At 47.1% G+C, this 12,230-nt stretch overlaps 1 protein-coding gene across 1 annotated transcript in view; it reads left to right on the top strand.

The window, feature by feature from the left end:
• Nucleotides 1-12,230, top strand: part of LAMB3 (laminin, beta 3) — a 44,362-nt gene that overhangs the window by 9,868 nt on the left and 22,264 nt on the right. The window contains exons 4-5 of the mRNA XM_010836878.1: nt 7,326-7,440; nt 7,925-7,998. Of these exons, the coding sequence (XP_010835180.1) occupies nt 7,326-7,440; nt 7,925-7,998 (189 nt within the window). The remainder of the gene's footprint in view (nt 1-7,325; nt 7,441-7,924; nt 7,999-12,230) is intronic.

Genomic DNA, 12,230 nt, shown 5'->3' with positions numbered 1-12,230 from the left:
CTAGCTTGTGCTTCATCCAGCCTGGTATTTCACATGATGTACTCTGCATATAAGTTAAATAAGCAGGGTGATAATATACAGCCTTGACATACTCCTTTCCCAATTTAGAACCAGTTTGTTGTTCCATGTCCAGTTTTACCTGTTGCTTCTTGAGCAGCATACAGATTTCTCAAGAGGCAGGTCAGGTGTTCTGTTTTCCCATCTCTTGAAGAATTTTCCACAGTTTGTTGCGATCCACACAGTCAAAGGCTTTGGCGTAGTCAATGAAACAGAAGTAGATGTTTTTCTGTACCTCTCTTGCTTTTTTGATGATCCAGTGGATGTTGGTAACTTGATCTCTGGTTCCTCTGCCTTTTCTAAATCCATCTTGAACATCTGGAAGTTCATGGTTCACATATTGCTGAAGCCTGGCTTGGAGAATTTTGAGCATTACTTTGCTAGTGTGTGAGATAAGTGCAGTTCTGTGGTAGTTTGAACATTTTTTGGCATTGCCTTACTTTGGGATTGGAATGAAAACTGACCTTTTCCAGTCCTGTGGCCATTGCTGGGTTTTCCAAATTTGCTGTCATATTGAGTGCAGCACTTTCAAAGCATCATCTTTTAGGATTTGAAATAGCTCAACTGGAATCCCATCACCTCCACTTTGTTCATGGTGATGCTTCCTAAGGCCCACTTGACTTCACATTCCCAGATGTCTGGCTCTAGGTGAGTGATCACACCGTTATGGTTATCTGGGTCATGAAGATCTTTCTTGTATAGCTCTTCTGTGTATTCTTGCCGCCTTTTCTTAATATCTTCTGCTTCTGTTAGGTCCATACCATTTCTGTCCTTTATTGTGCCCATCTTTGCATGAAATACTCCCTTGATATCACTAATTTTCTTGAAGAGATCTCTAGCCTTTCCCATTCTATTGTTTTCCTCTATTTCTTTGCACTGATCACCGAGGAAGGCTTTCTTATCTCTCCTTGCTATCCTTTGGAACTCTGCATTCAGATGCTTATATCTTTCCTTTTCTCCTTTGCCTTTACCTTTTCTTCTTTTCTCAGCTATTATACTCATGCAGTGTAATTTTGCAGTGTTGTGGTATTCATCATTTTGGTCATCGGCTTCAGAACTGAGCTTTCTGAACTTGGTTTCGATGGAGATAAGAGCTGTACTGAGTTAAGGCTTTGGTCAAGATGTTAGTTCATGACAGTGCTTCATAGCATTGGGGCTCCACTCCCACCTGGCCCCAAAACAGGCCCTGATTTTTCACCTTTGCTGGCAATATCCATTGACATATAAATGATGAGGCTTGTGGATCAGAGGAGCTTCCCAGGTGGCTCAGTGGCAAAGAATCTGCCTGCCAAATAGGAGATTCAGGAGACGCCAGTTTGATCCCTGGGTCAGGAAGATCTCCTGGAGTAGGAAATAGTAGCCCACTCCAGCATTCTTACCTGGGAAATCCCATGGATAGAGGAACCTGCTGGGCTATGGTCCATGGGGTCGCAAAGGGTTGGACATGACTGAGCACACACACACACACACACACACACACAGATCACAGTGGGAGTCTAGTGGAGACTAGTCTCGTCTTGCTGACCAAGGCCTTCAGGGTCCGTCTTTCCCTGCTCACTTTGCTGGGAAGAGTGCTTCTCCAGCACCATGTTTGGCCAACATCTTATTTTTCTCTTGCTTCTTTTGCATTCTTGTTTGGAGTGTCTTTAACCTCTGAGCAGATAAGCTGGAGTTGGGGAGAATTCTAATAACATGTTAGAGCAAGAAGGAGCTTCATTATCTCATCCCACCCCTGCACTTTACCAATGAGGGAGCTGAAGTGGAGGGAATGTCTTATACGCAGCTGCATTTTTTTTTTTTTTGGATTCCGGCTGTCTTTCTTTTGGCCCTGGCTGACAGCCATGACCCTGACTCCAGCTCCTTAGATGGACATAGGCCGTCTCTGACTTGCTCGGGGGGAGGGAGCTGGCCATGGCTAAGCAGAGCCTGTTTTCCCATTTCCCTGCAGAATTCGCTCCCTTTTCTGCTAAGACACAGAGCTTTGATTTGCCTTGCCTTCCTTGTTCCACCCTCTCCACTGTGATTGAGGCTCCCGCTGTCTCATTTGCCCTCCCATAGTTCTCTGGTTTGTCTTCCAGCCAGACTGCTGAGCTTCTAGAAAGCTCCAGGATAAGGGAAGAGGCCCAGCCTTTCCAGACAGAGAATGAGCAGGAGCCAAGCTGGCTGGAGGCCTGACAGACTGAATGGATAATAACGCTGCGTCTCTGAGGTAGTCCAGCCAGGGGAGTGCTGGCCAAATGACCCTGGAGAGGGAGGCAGCTGCGGCTGGGAGCTTCCATCTCTGGGAGAGACAGAGGCATGTAGCACACACGAGGGGAAGGGCCTTGTGTTGAGAATCTCTCTCTCTTTCACACACACACACTCACTCATACTCACACACACACTCTTACACACATACTGCATGTAGACGTACAGGAATAAAATAGAAAGGGAAACTGAGGCCCAGAAAGAGAAGGAATTGGCAGCCTGTCTTCATGCGGGCTTGTGCCATAAGCCACCCTATTTCAGGTCTCCTTCCCTCTAGTTGGTTGACAAGCAGAGCTGCTTAAAATACCTGTCCCAAGCCTGGAGGCTTAGGCTGTGTCTGAGGATTGAGATAAACCCCTCCTTTAGCTACGTTACTGTGATGAAGGCACATAGGTGTTCAGCTCATGAGCCCATCTGATCCATCATCACTGTCTGTACATGTGGAGGCAGGTGGCGGAGGCCTGGGGTGCCCCAGACTGACTGTGAAGACAGGGAGCACACAGGGTGGCAAGACCGTGCTGAGTATCCTGGGCCTTTTGAGTTTGTTTAAAACAAGGCCTGGATATAAAAGTTAATATATATTCAAGGCATTGAAAGTTATTAAAAAATAACTAAGAAAAAAAAGTTACCTGTAATCCCGTTTCCCAGAGGTAATTAGGTTAAGCTGTATGCAGCTGCCATTTTTGTGGGTCAAGATAGCTCAATATTAGCCATTTCGTTTGGTTAAACCTAATATATTGGTGCACTGCCTTCTACCTACTGATTCCTTAAAAAATATGGATTTGTGATCATGATGTATATACAAGCTTCTGCCCAACTTTTTTCATAAAACATTATCATTTTTTTTCATAAAACATTGTAAGCATTTCCCCCATGCAATTAAAATCTTTCTGTCAACAGTCTTTTGAAAAGTTACATAATATTCCATCATTTAATATCAAGGGCATTTGCCGAGTCCCAGGTTGGGTTGTTCTAGCTCCCGTGTCCCACGGCCCAAGGAAAAAAAGAGCCTTGTCTCTGGCACTCTCTTGGCCAGAGAACAGGCTGGGATCCGTTCCCAGCAAGCCCAGAGGAGCTCGGATGACAGGTCACCGGAAGGCAGCTGGCCCCTGTCTCTCCACGGGACACGTGCTGAGCTCAGACAGAGGATGGGCGGTGGAGAAGTTTGCCTCTGGGAGGCCAGGCAAAGTGGGGAGGAGGGTGTGCCTGCTGCCAGGGACCAGAATAGGATCCTAGAGGAGACTCAGATGCCAGTAAGAGGCGGCTTTTGCCCAGAAAGGATTATTTTAAGTGCTCAGGTATTTGTGTTAGCCGCTGACATACGTGCAGTCTCCGCGCTAACTGAGTGAGGTTAGCCTGACAAACTAGCTTTCTTCCCAGAGCATTTTCTCTGCTGTGGTCAGCCTCAGGGTGACCTGAGCCCTGTGGGTGAGACAGAGATGGTCACCCTTGACCGTACTTCCTTGCTGCAATGTCAGTGCACCCAAATGGTTTCCTAGTGGAGAAGAGAGGATGGCAGAGAGAGAGGGATGGAGGGGAGGAGAGAGAGAGAAGAGGAGGGGAGGAGGAGAAGAGAAGGGCGTGGGGAGGGATCCTGTCTGGCGCTGGTGCCGGCACTAGCCATCAGTCATCGGGAAAGTCACAGAGCCTCTTGGAGCCTCAGTCTTCTCACACCTGCAATGGGAATAATATTACACGTAGGGTGGTTGTCAGGCTTAAATAGGTTATTGCACTGAAACTCTTGATACAGTACCTAGCATGTGGTCGGCACTCCAGTCATTTCATGTTGATTTTGGTCATGTCCTCACTCTCTCACACCTCTCTTTAAACTCAGGAAGGGAGGGTCGAGCAATAATATAAATGAAAGTGCGAGCCTTTCCTGAGCATTTCCTGCTGCTGCTGCTAAGTCGCTTCAGGCGTGTCTGACTCTGTGCGGCCCCATAGACAGCAGCCCACCAGGCTCTGCTGTCCCTGGGATCCTCCAGGCAAGAACACTGGAGTGGGTTGCCATTGCCGTCTCCGTGAGCATTTACTATTCATTCCAGAAGTATTTACAGAGGACCTACTAAGTGCTGGGCACTTTGCTGAGCAACTGGAATACAGCATAAAGGAAAGTAAGTTCTGCCCTTGTGGAGTCCACATTCTAACAGGGGGAGGCAGATGGCAAACAAACACTGGGAGCAAACGCACGGACACTAAATGAACAGCTTGTCAAGTGGAGATCTTACTGTGAGGAAGAATGTAGCCCGGCAAAGGATGGACAGTGGCTGCTGTTTTATATAAGGCGCGCGTGCCAGCCATTATGTGAGCACTAAACATCTCCCCACAGTATTTTAAGTACTTCATAATCATTTAAAATTCTTTTTCATTACAGTTTATCGTAGGATATTGACTATAGTTCCCTGTGCTATACAGCAGGGCCTTGTTGTTTATCTGTTTTCTATGTAACAGTTTGTATCTGCTAGTCCCAAACTCCTAATTTAACCCTCCCCCCACCCCACCTTTCCCCTTTGGTAACCATAAGTCTACTCCCTATGTCTGTGAGTCCATTTCCATTTTGTAAATAGGTTCATTTATATCATACCAAAATTATAGTTTAATAAAGCACTTAAGGAAGTGATGAGGACACCTTCAAGCTCCAGGAAGGGGACAATCCTCTTGTTTTGCAGATTGGTGGTGGGAGCTGGAAAATGGGGTGGGAAGCAGAGGCTCACAGAGCCAGGACTCCTGGCTCCCCTCCAGGCTTCATCCACTGTTCCAGGCTTTGCTCAGTGGCGCTGGGGGAAGAGCAATGTTGGGTGAAGAGTTTCTGTAACTCAAGGCACAGACTTGGCACGTTAACTCTTCCCTTCGGGACTGAGCTGTCAGCTCCACAGGTTCAGCATGTCTGCTGAACATGTGGGTCATGTTCAGATGGTCCACATGTTCAGAATCCCAGAACACCCATTCTGATGGATCTGATGACTGAGCTGTCAGCTTCACAGGTTCAGCATGTCTGCTGAACATGTGGGTCATGTTCAGATGATCCACATGTTCAGAATCCCAGAATCCCAGAACACCCATTCTGATGGATCATCCTCCCCAGCTTAGGGCCTTCCCTGGATGGGACCAAGGTTCAGGGGCTGCAAAGCCTCAGAGACGGCTTCCTGAGCTTTCTCCTGGTTCTGCTAGGTGGAGGCTTAGGGGAAACAGAGGCAAGGGGTGTGGGGAGGTACCATCGCCTCTGCCCAGAAGGACTTGCAATTCAGGGAGGTTCTCGTCCAAGCCTTGCTTTAACATGCGCGTTAATCTGGAGCCCTCTGAAAAGTGTTCTTTCTGCTGGACACAAGGTTTGGGACCGTGGTTACTCAGAGAAAACAGGTTGTATGTGTGTTGCATGAAGAACCTAGGCAAGGTCATGATGTCTCAGTGGTGTGTGTGTGCGTGTATGCGCCAGGGCAAACACATGCAAACATATGCAAATGTATGCACATTCACACATTATGGACAAATTAAAAGAACAAGGGCCAATCCTCTGGCTGTGTTCTTTTCCTTGATGATCTCTGCCCTGCTCTGGAGCCCATGGGGTTCAGTTCAGTCTCTTGTCTCACTCCAGGGTATGGGCAGACCAAGGAAGGTTATGTTTTGGGGGGGACCTCCCTGGTGAGGCTGTTTCCTCCTTGGCTGCCCACTTTAACCCAGATCTTCATGGGGAAGAGACCCTGCCTTCAGCCCCAAGGCTGCAGACTTCCTCTGCCTTCCTGACCTTGGGACACCTGCCTACAAAGCTCCATCTGGTTGGACATCCTGGGCTTCTCTCCTGTGGGTCAGTTCAGTTCAGTTCAGTCACTCAGTCATGTCTGACTCTTTGCGACTCCACGGACTGCAACGCCCCAAGCCTCCCTGTCCATCACCAACTCCCAGAGTTTACTCAAATTCATGTCCATTGCGTCGGTGATGCCATCCAACCATCTATCCTCTGTTGTCTTCAATCTTTCCCAGCATTAGGGTCTTTTCCAGTGAGTCAGTTCTTCACATCAAGTGGCCAAAGTATTGGAGTTTCAGCTTCAGCATCAGTCCTTCCAATGAATATTCAGGACTGATTTCCTTTAGGATTGACTGATTGGATCTTCTTGGAGTCCAGGGGACTCTCAAGAGTCTCCTCCAACACCACAGTTCAAAAGCATCAGTTCTTCGGTGCTCAGCTTTCTTTATAGTCCAACTCTCACATCCATACATGACTCCTGTGGGTAGGGGATGCCAAACTGGGAAAGATCCTAAAGTCACAGATGTCAAGTGCTGGAAGGCCTTTAAGATCATCTAAATGGTACTAGAATGTTGGCTTCCTGATGGCTGGGTCTTTATTTTGTTCACTATTACAACTCCAGAGCCCAGAGCAGGGTCTAGGATGTAGTATGGCCTTAATGAATATTGTCAAATGATTGAATGACTCTACTTCAATATCCACTCAATTGACAGAGGAGAACTAGGACTGAACCCCAAATTCCCTTGTCCTTTTTTCCTGTCCCCTTTCCTAATCCTAAGAAACTCCACTTTCCCCAGGCTGCCAGGATTCAGTGAGATGAGCGATAAAACTCTCTAGCCTACACTTAGGACGTGGTGGTGGTAGTTTGGTCACTGAGTCATGTCTGAGCCCGTGGATTGTAGCCTGCTAGGCTACTAAATCGACGTGAGCTTCTCCTTCTTTCTTCTTTTTGCCCTTAGCACTCTTTGCACATTTCTCTCTGAGGCAAGGTCATATACAAAAATTAAGTTTTTACAGCCTCATACCTCTCTCCCAATGACAGCATCTATTTACTATTTACCTAGCTATGTGTTGGGGGCTGACACAGAGGACTTAAATGGAAAGATGACCAGTTAGTCTTGTTTTGAGAGGCTGGTCGTTCTAAATGTATTAATGAAATCCATGAATCCCTTAGGGGAGCATTTCCATGGAGAGAATGCTCTGGGCTCTCAGTATACACAGGGAGAATTCCCAGTACACAAAGGCCCCACCTGTGAGTCTCTGATGTCTTCCGCAGTGGCAGATGAAATGCTGCAAGTGTGACTCCAGGGTGGCTCACAATTACAACAGTCACCAAGTGGAGAACGTGGTTTCATCCTCGGGCCCCACGCGCTGGTGGCAGTCACAGAACGGTAAGCGCCTGCCACCACCTCCACGTGCAGGGTGCCCTGGGGCCCTTTGGGTTTTCCCATGGCTTTCTTATGGTGGTGGGGCACGGGTGGCTGGTGAGCAGAACCTTCTGTCTTTGTATTTGAGGCCTTTCGGATGTTGTAGGTAGAAGAATTTATTGGAGGTTAATGAAAAGGTAAGAAGAGAGAGAAATGCCTTCATTTCATCCTACTTGGTCGCAGTGGGCTTGCTGAAGGAACTGGGCTTTGGGAACAGATCTGTGTTGGGCTGAGGAGTTGAAAGTCTAAAGGTTTTAAAGACATCAAGGGACAGTGGGAAGGAAATTTGGCCGAGAAGACATGGGATCTTGAATAGGTGCTATAGGTAGAAACGTACTGGTACCACACCTCTCTGAGAGGGAGATGGGAAAATCAGAGTTAGATTTCCCGGAGCCTGGGAAGGTAGACAGTCTCTGCTCTAACGTTCCTGGGTTTTGTGTCTTTCCAGATGTGAGCCCTGTCTTTCTGCAGCTGGACCTGGACAGGAAATTCCAGCTTCAGGACATCATGATGGATTTTAAGGTGTGTTTCCTGGGTATGGCAGTGGATAGGAGAGGGGGACTCTGGGCCATGTGGGCTTGGACTCATGGGGAGCTCAGGCTGGATGTGATGGTACCACATGCGGGGTGGGTCTCCCTTCCTCAGGTTGGGGCAACACTTAACCCTGAGCCTATATCATGGTGACAGCAGAAGTACCACTTCTGGGAGATCAGTGGCACCTCCAGGCCCCCTCTGTCCTCTACCTTTCTGCACCTCCCATCCTCAGCCCATCTAATTAATTCAGCTCTTCCAAGACCAATTCTACTTATACAGTTGTGTAATGACAGCTCATACGGTAGTGTATACTCTGTGTATACTCTGTTTTAATAACTTTGCTGATGAGATGGAGTTTAACCAACAGCAAGGAACTAGCCAAGCCACATGTGAGATGTGCTTTCAGAGCCATTGGTTCGTTCAGTGCCGTTACGTGTCAGGTTTTGAGTTTAGCCTTTGGAGATATGCCTTTTGGAGGGCACATTTTCATTCATTAGTGACAGGGTCTTTTCTTTTCCTTTACAGAGATTTGATTTTATTCCTTCTACGGGAATATTCAAATATTTAATGATAAATCTTGGTTGATGAGAATAGATGATCAGGATAGGTAATATTGAACTGGGAATATAAAGCAATAGGACCTAATTCCTACATGACTGAGGAAGTTGCTGTAAGAACCTCACCTCAAGAATGATAAAAGAGAAACTGTTAGTTGCTCAGTCATGTCCAACTCTTTGCAACTCCATAGACTGTAGGCCACCAGGTTCCTCTGTCCATGGAATTCTCCAGGCAAGGATATCGGCTGGGTTGCGTTCCCTTCTCCATGGGATCTTCTGAGCCAGGGAAGATGCAGGGTCTCCAGGGAAGACCCCTGACCCAGTGCAGGGGTCTCCTGCATTGCAGGCAGATTGTTTACCTTCTGAGTCACCAAAGAAGCCTCAAGAATAGGTCTCAAGTATTTTGAGAAATGCTAGAGCCATTTGAATAAATGCCCAGTCCCTAATGGTGACAGCTTTGAGAGGCAACGTTCACTTGGATGGATACTCGTGGTCTTATTGCTTTGTCATCACCCATTCATTTGTCCATTCTTGCTACACACGTATTGAACATCGATTATATGTTGCTAAACAGCTGAATAAAACTAGATCACAATCCTCAAGACAAAGAACCAGTAGCAAGACAGTGGGACGTGTGCTCTGATGTTGGTAGGAAGAAGTACTAGAGACATTAGCAAGGGGGCACCCAGCTTGATCTGTCTTTGGTGGGGATGATCAGAGAATACACCCACAGGAAGATGAAACTTCTTAGGCCGGTAATAGCCAGGAGAAGATTAAGTTCATTCCAGGCAAAGAGAATAGCAAAGTACAAAGACCAAGAAGCAAGAGACAAGAATGTATATAATTGGGGAAGGGGGCAAAAGAATGCACACAGGGTCTGGAAGGGCAAATGTGTGTATGGTGGTGAGAGGTAAGGATACGGGAGGCTACAGACTGAAGAGAGATGAGTTTACAGATGTGAATGGGGAGAAGGAGAGTGGATGAAAGATTCATGTATTCATTCAACAAATGTACTGAATGACTACTATGTGCTAGATGCTGGGGGGACAACTGTGAACCAGCTGGACAGGGGTGCTTGTGGTTTACTGTCATGGCTCTCAACCAGGTTGTATTTGGCCATTTATAGACCAATTTGTGGTTGGCACAGCTGTGGTCATGCTATTGACATCTAGTGAGTGGAGGTCAGGGGTGCTGCTAACCATCCTATAATGATGAGGATGGTCCCCATGGCAAGGCATTAATCAACTCCAGATATTAACAGTGCCAAGCCAAGGTTGGGAAACCCTGATCTGGTGGGAGAAAAAGAAAAAAAAAAACCCAGGAAACCAAGAGATAAGTAATGGGAAATTGTGGTGACATTTACGACGGCAGCAGATGAGATCCCAGAATAGGAAATGATGTGGTGGGTGGGCAGAGTGTGGGCAGAAGAACGCAGGTTAGGTGGGTATAAAAAGATCTCTGTGAGGAAGTGACATTTAGCTGAGAACAAAAGAAAGAACCCACCAGGGGAGAGGAGTATCCCAGGCCAAGGAAGCCACATGAACAAAGGCTCTGAGGAGGGAGCAAACGGGCTGTGACTGAGGGCGTGAGGAGATGGAGGTGCACAGTGGCATGGTCAGGAGTTCAGATTTATTCAGGAAGAGCAAGCAGAGGACTTGGATAGATAATCCTCTATCTATCCTCTATGCCTCATAGATAATGCCTCTAATAAAGGAGGGCGTACAGAGGGCCAACAGGTCCATGAAAAGATGCTCAGCATCGTTAGCCAGCAGGGAAAAGCAAGTGGAAACCACAGTGAGCTGGCACTTCATACCTGTCAGAATGGCTGTCATCAAGATCAGGGTGCCTAGCAGGTAGGATTCCAGGCTTTCACCGCCATGGCCTGGTTTAATCCCTGTAGTCGGGGAACATCCCGCAAGCCGTGTGGTGTGGCCAAAATAAGACGGGTGAGGTAAGTGTTGGTGGGGATGTGGAGAAAAGGGAACACTTGTTTACTCTTAGAGGGAATGTAGATTGGTGCAGCCACTGTGGAAAGCAGTATGAAAGTTCCTCAAAAAGTTATTAGAAAAAAAGTCTACCATATGATCCTGCAATCCCACTTCCAGTTGTATACTGGAAGGAAATGAAGTCACTGTCTCAAAGAGATGTCTGTAACGCCCATGTTCATTGCAGTATTATTCACAATAACCAGGAGATGCAAACAACCTAAGTGTCTATCAATGGATGAATGGGTAAAGAAAATGTCGTGTACATACACACACACACACACACACACACACACGTGTATACACACACACACACACACACACACCCAGAGTCTAGAATATTCAGCCATGAAGAAGGAGGGAGATCTTGGGACAACATGAATGGATTTTGAGGGCATTCTGCTAAGTGAACTAAGACAGACAGATGAATACCACATGTCTTCACATATATGAAAGAAAGTGAAAGTGAAGTCGCTCAATTGTGACCGACACTTTGCAACCCCATGGACTGTAGCCTACCAGGCTCCTCTGTCCATGGGATTTTCCAGGCAAGAGTACTGGAGTGGGCTGCCATTTCCTTCTCTAGGGGATCTTCCCAACGCAGGAATTGAACCTGGGTCTCCTGCATTGCAGACAGACGCTTTACCGTCTGAGCCACCAGGGAAGCCCTATATAGGGAATCTTAAAGACCTGAACTCATCAACGTAGAGACGAAGATGGTGATTGCCAGGGGCTGGAGGGAGGAAGAAATGGGTATGGGGTGCTGCTCATAGGATATAAAGGTCCAGGTATAAGATGCATAAGTTCTGAAGATCTGATGGACAACGTGGTGACCATTATAATTATTAACACTGTACTAGACACCTGGAAGTTGTTAAGAGAGTAGACCTGAAATGTTATCATGACACAGGAAAAGATTATTATGTAAGAGGATAGACGTGTTAACTCACTTTATTGTAATAATCATTCTGTTATATATGACTATCAAATCATCACATTTGATATACCTTAAACTGGCGTATATTGCACATCCATAATATCTCAATAAAGCTTGGAAAGAAACAGAGTAGGGAAGCCATTGGAAGGTTTTGAGGAGAGAAGAGTCATAGCCCGTTTTACATTTTAGAAAGGAAGTTCTCTTTGTGTGGAGGTTGGGTTTTTGAACCGAAAGAAGTTTTCCAAGCTGGAAGCTGTCAGCATAAAGACAACATGGAAAGCCATGAGAAATGGATGGAATCACTGAGGGCAGAAGTAGGCCAGTGCAGACCCATCGAAGGGTCTCATGCAGGGAGCCATGTGATCAGATAACCCTGCAGGTGAAGTGTGGGGGCATGGCTTGGAAAGGCTGAGGCGGGCTTGAGTTCTAGGCTGTTGCAGGAATCCAGGCTGAGCGCGATCAGGGACCTGAGCTCTGACCATGGATGTGGGAGAAAAAGAGGAAAGGACAGAATCAGCGTTTGGCTGTAGGAAGCCCGGTGGGAGAATTTTCTGGCCTGACTGCCTGGGTGGTGGACTGAGTAGGGATCGTGCCTTCTGGAAGTTAGATCTGCTTTCTGTTAGTTTGCAGAAGCAGGGAAAACCTGCTGGGGCCCGTGGTTTGCCAGCAGGATCAGACCGCAGTGCCCCTGAGCCTACTTGCTCCGTGCAGCCCTCCTTCTCCCTCCTCACTGGGGTTCTC

This window comes from Bison bison, unplaced genomic scaffold (genome assembly GCF_000754665.1).
Source record: "Bison bison bison isolate TAMUID 2011002044 unplaced genomic scaffold, Bison_UMD1.0 scf7180017864067, whole genome shotgun sequence".
Classification (NCBI taxonomy): Eukaryota; Metazoa; Chordata; class Mammalia; order Artiodactyla; family Bovidae; genus Bison; species Bison bison.
This window is presented reverse-complemented; position numbering and strand designations above follow the sequence as displayed.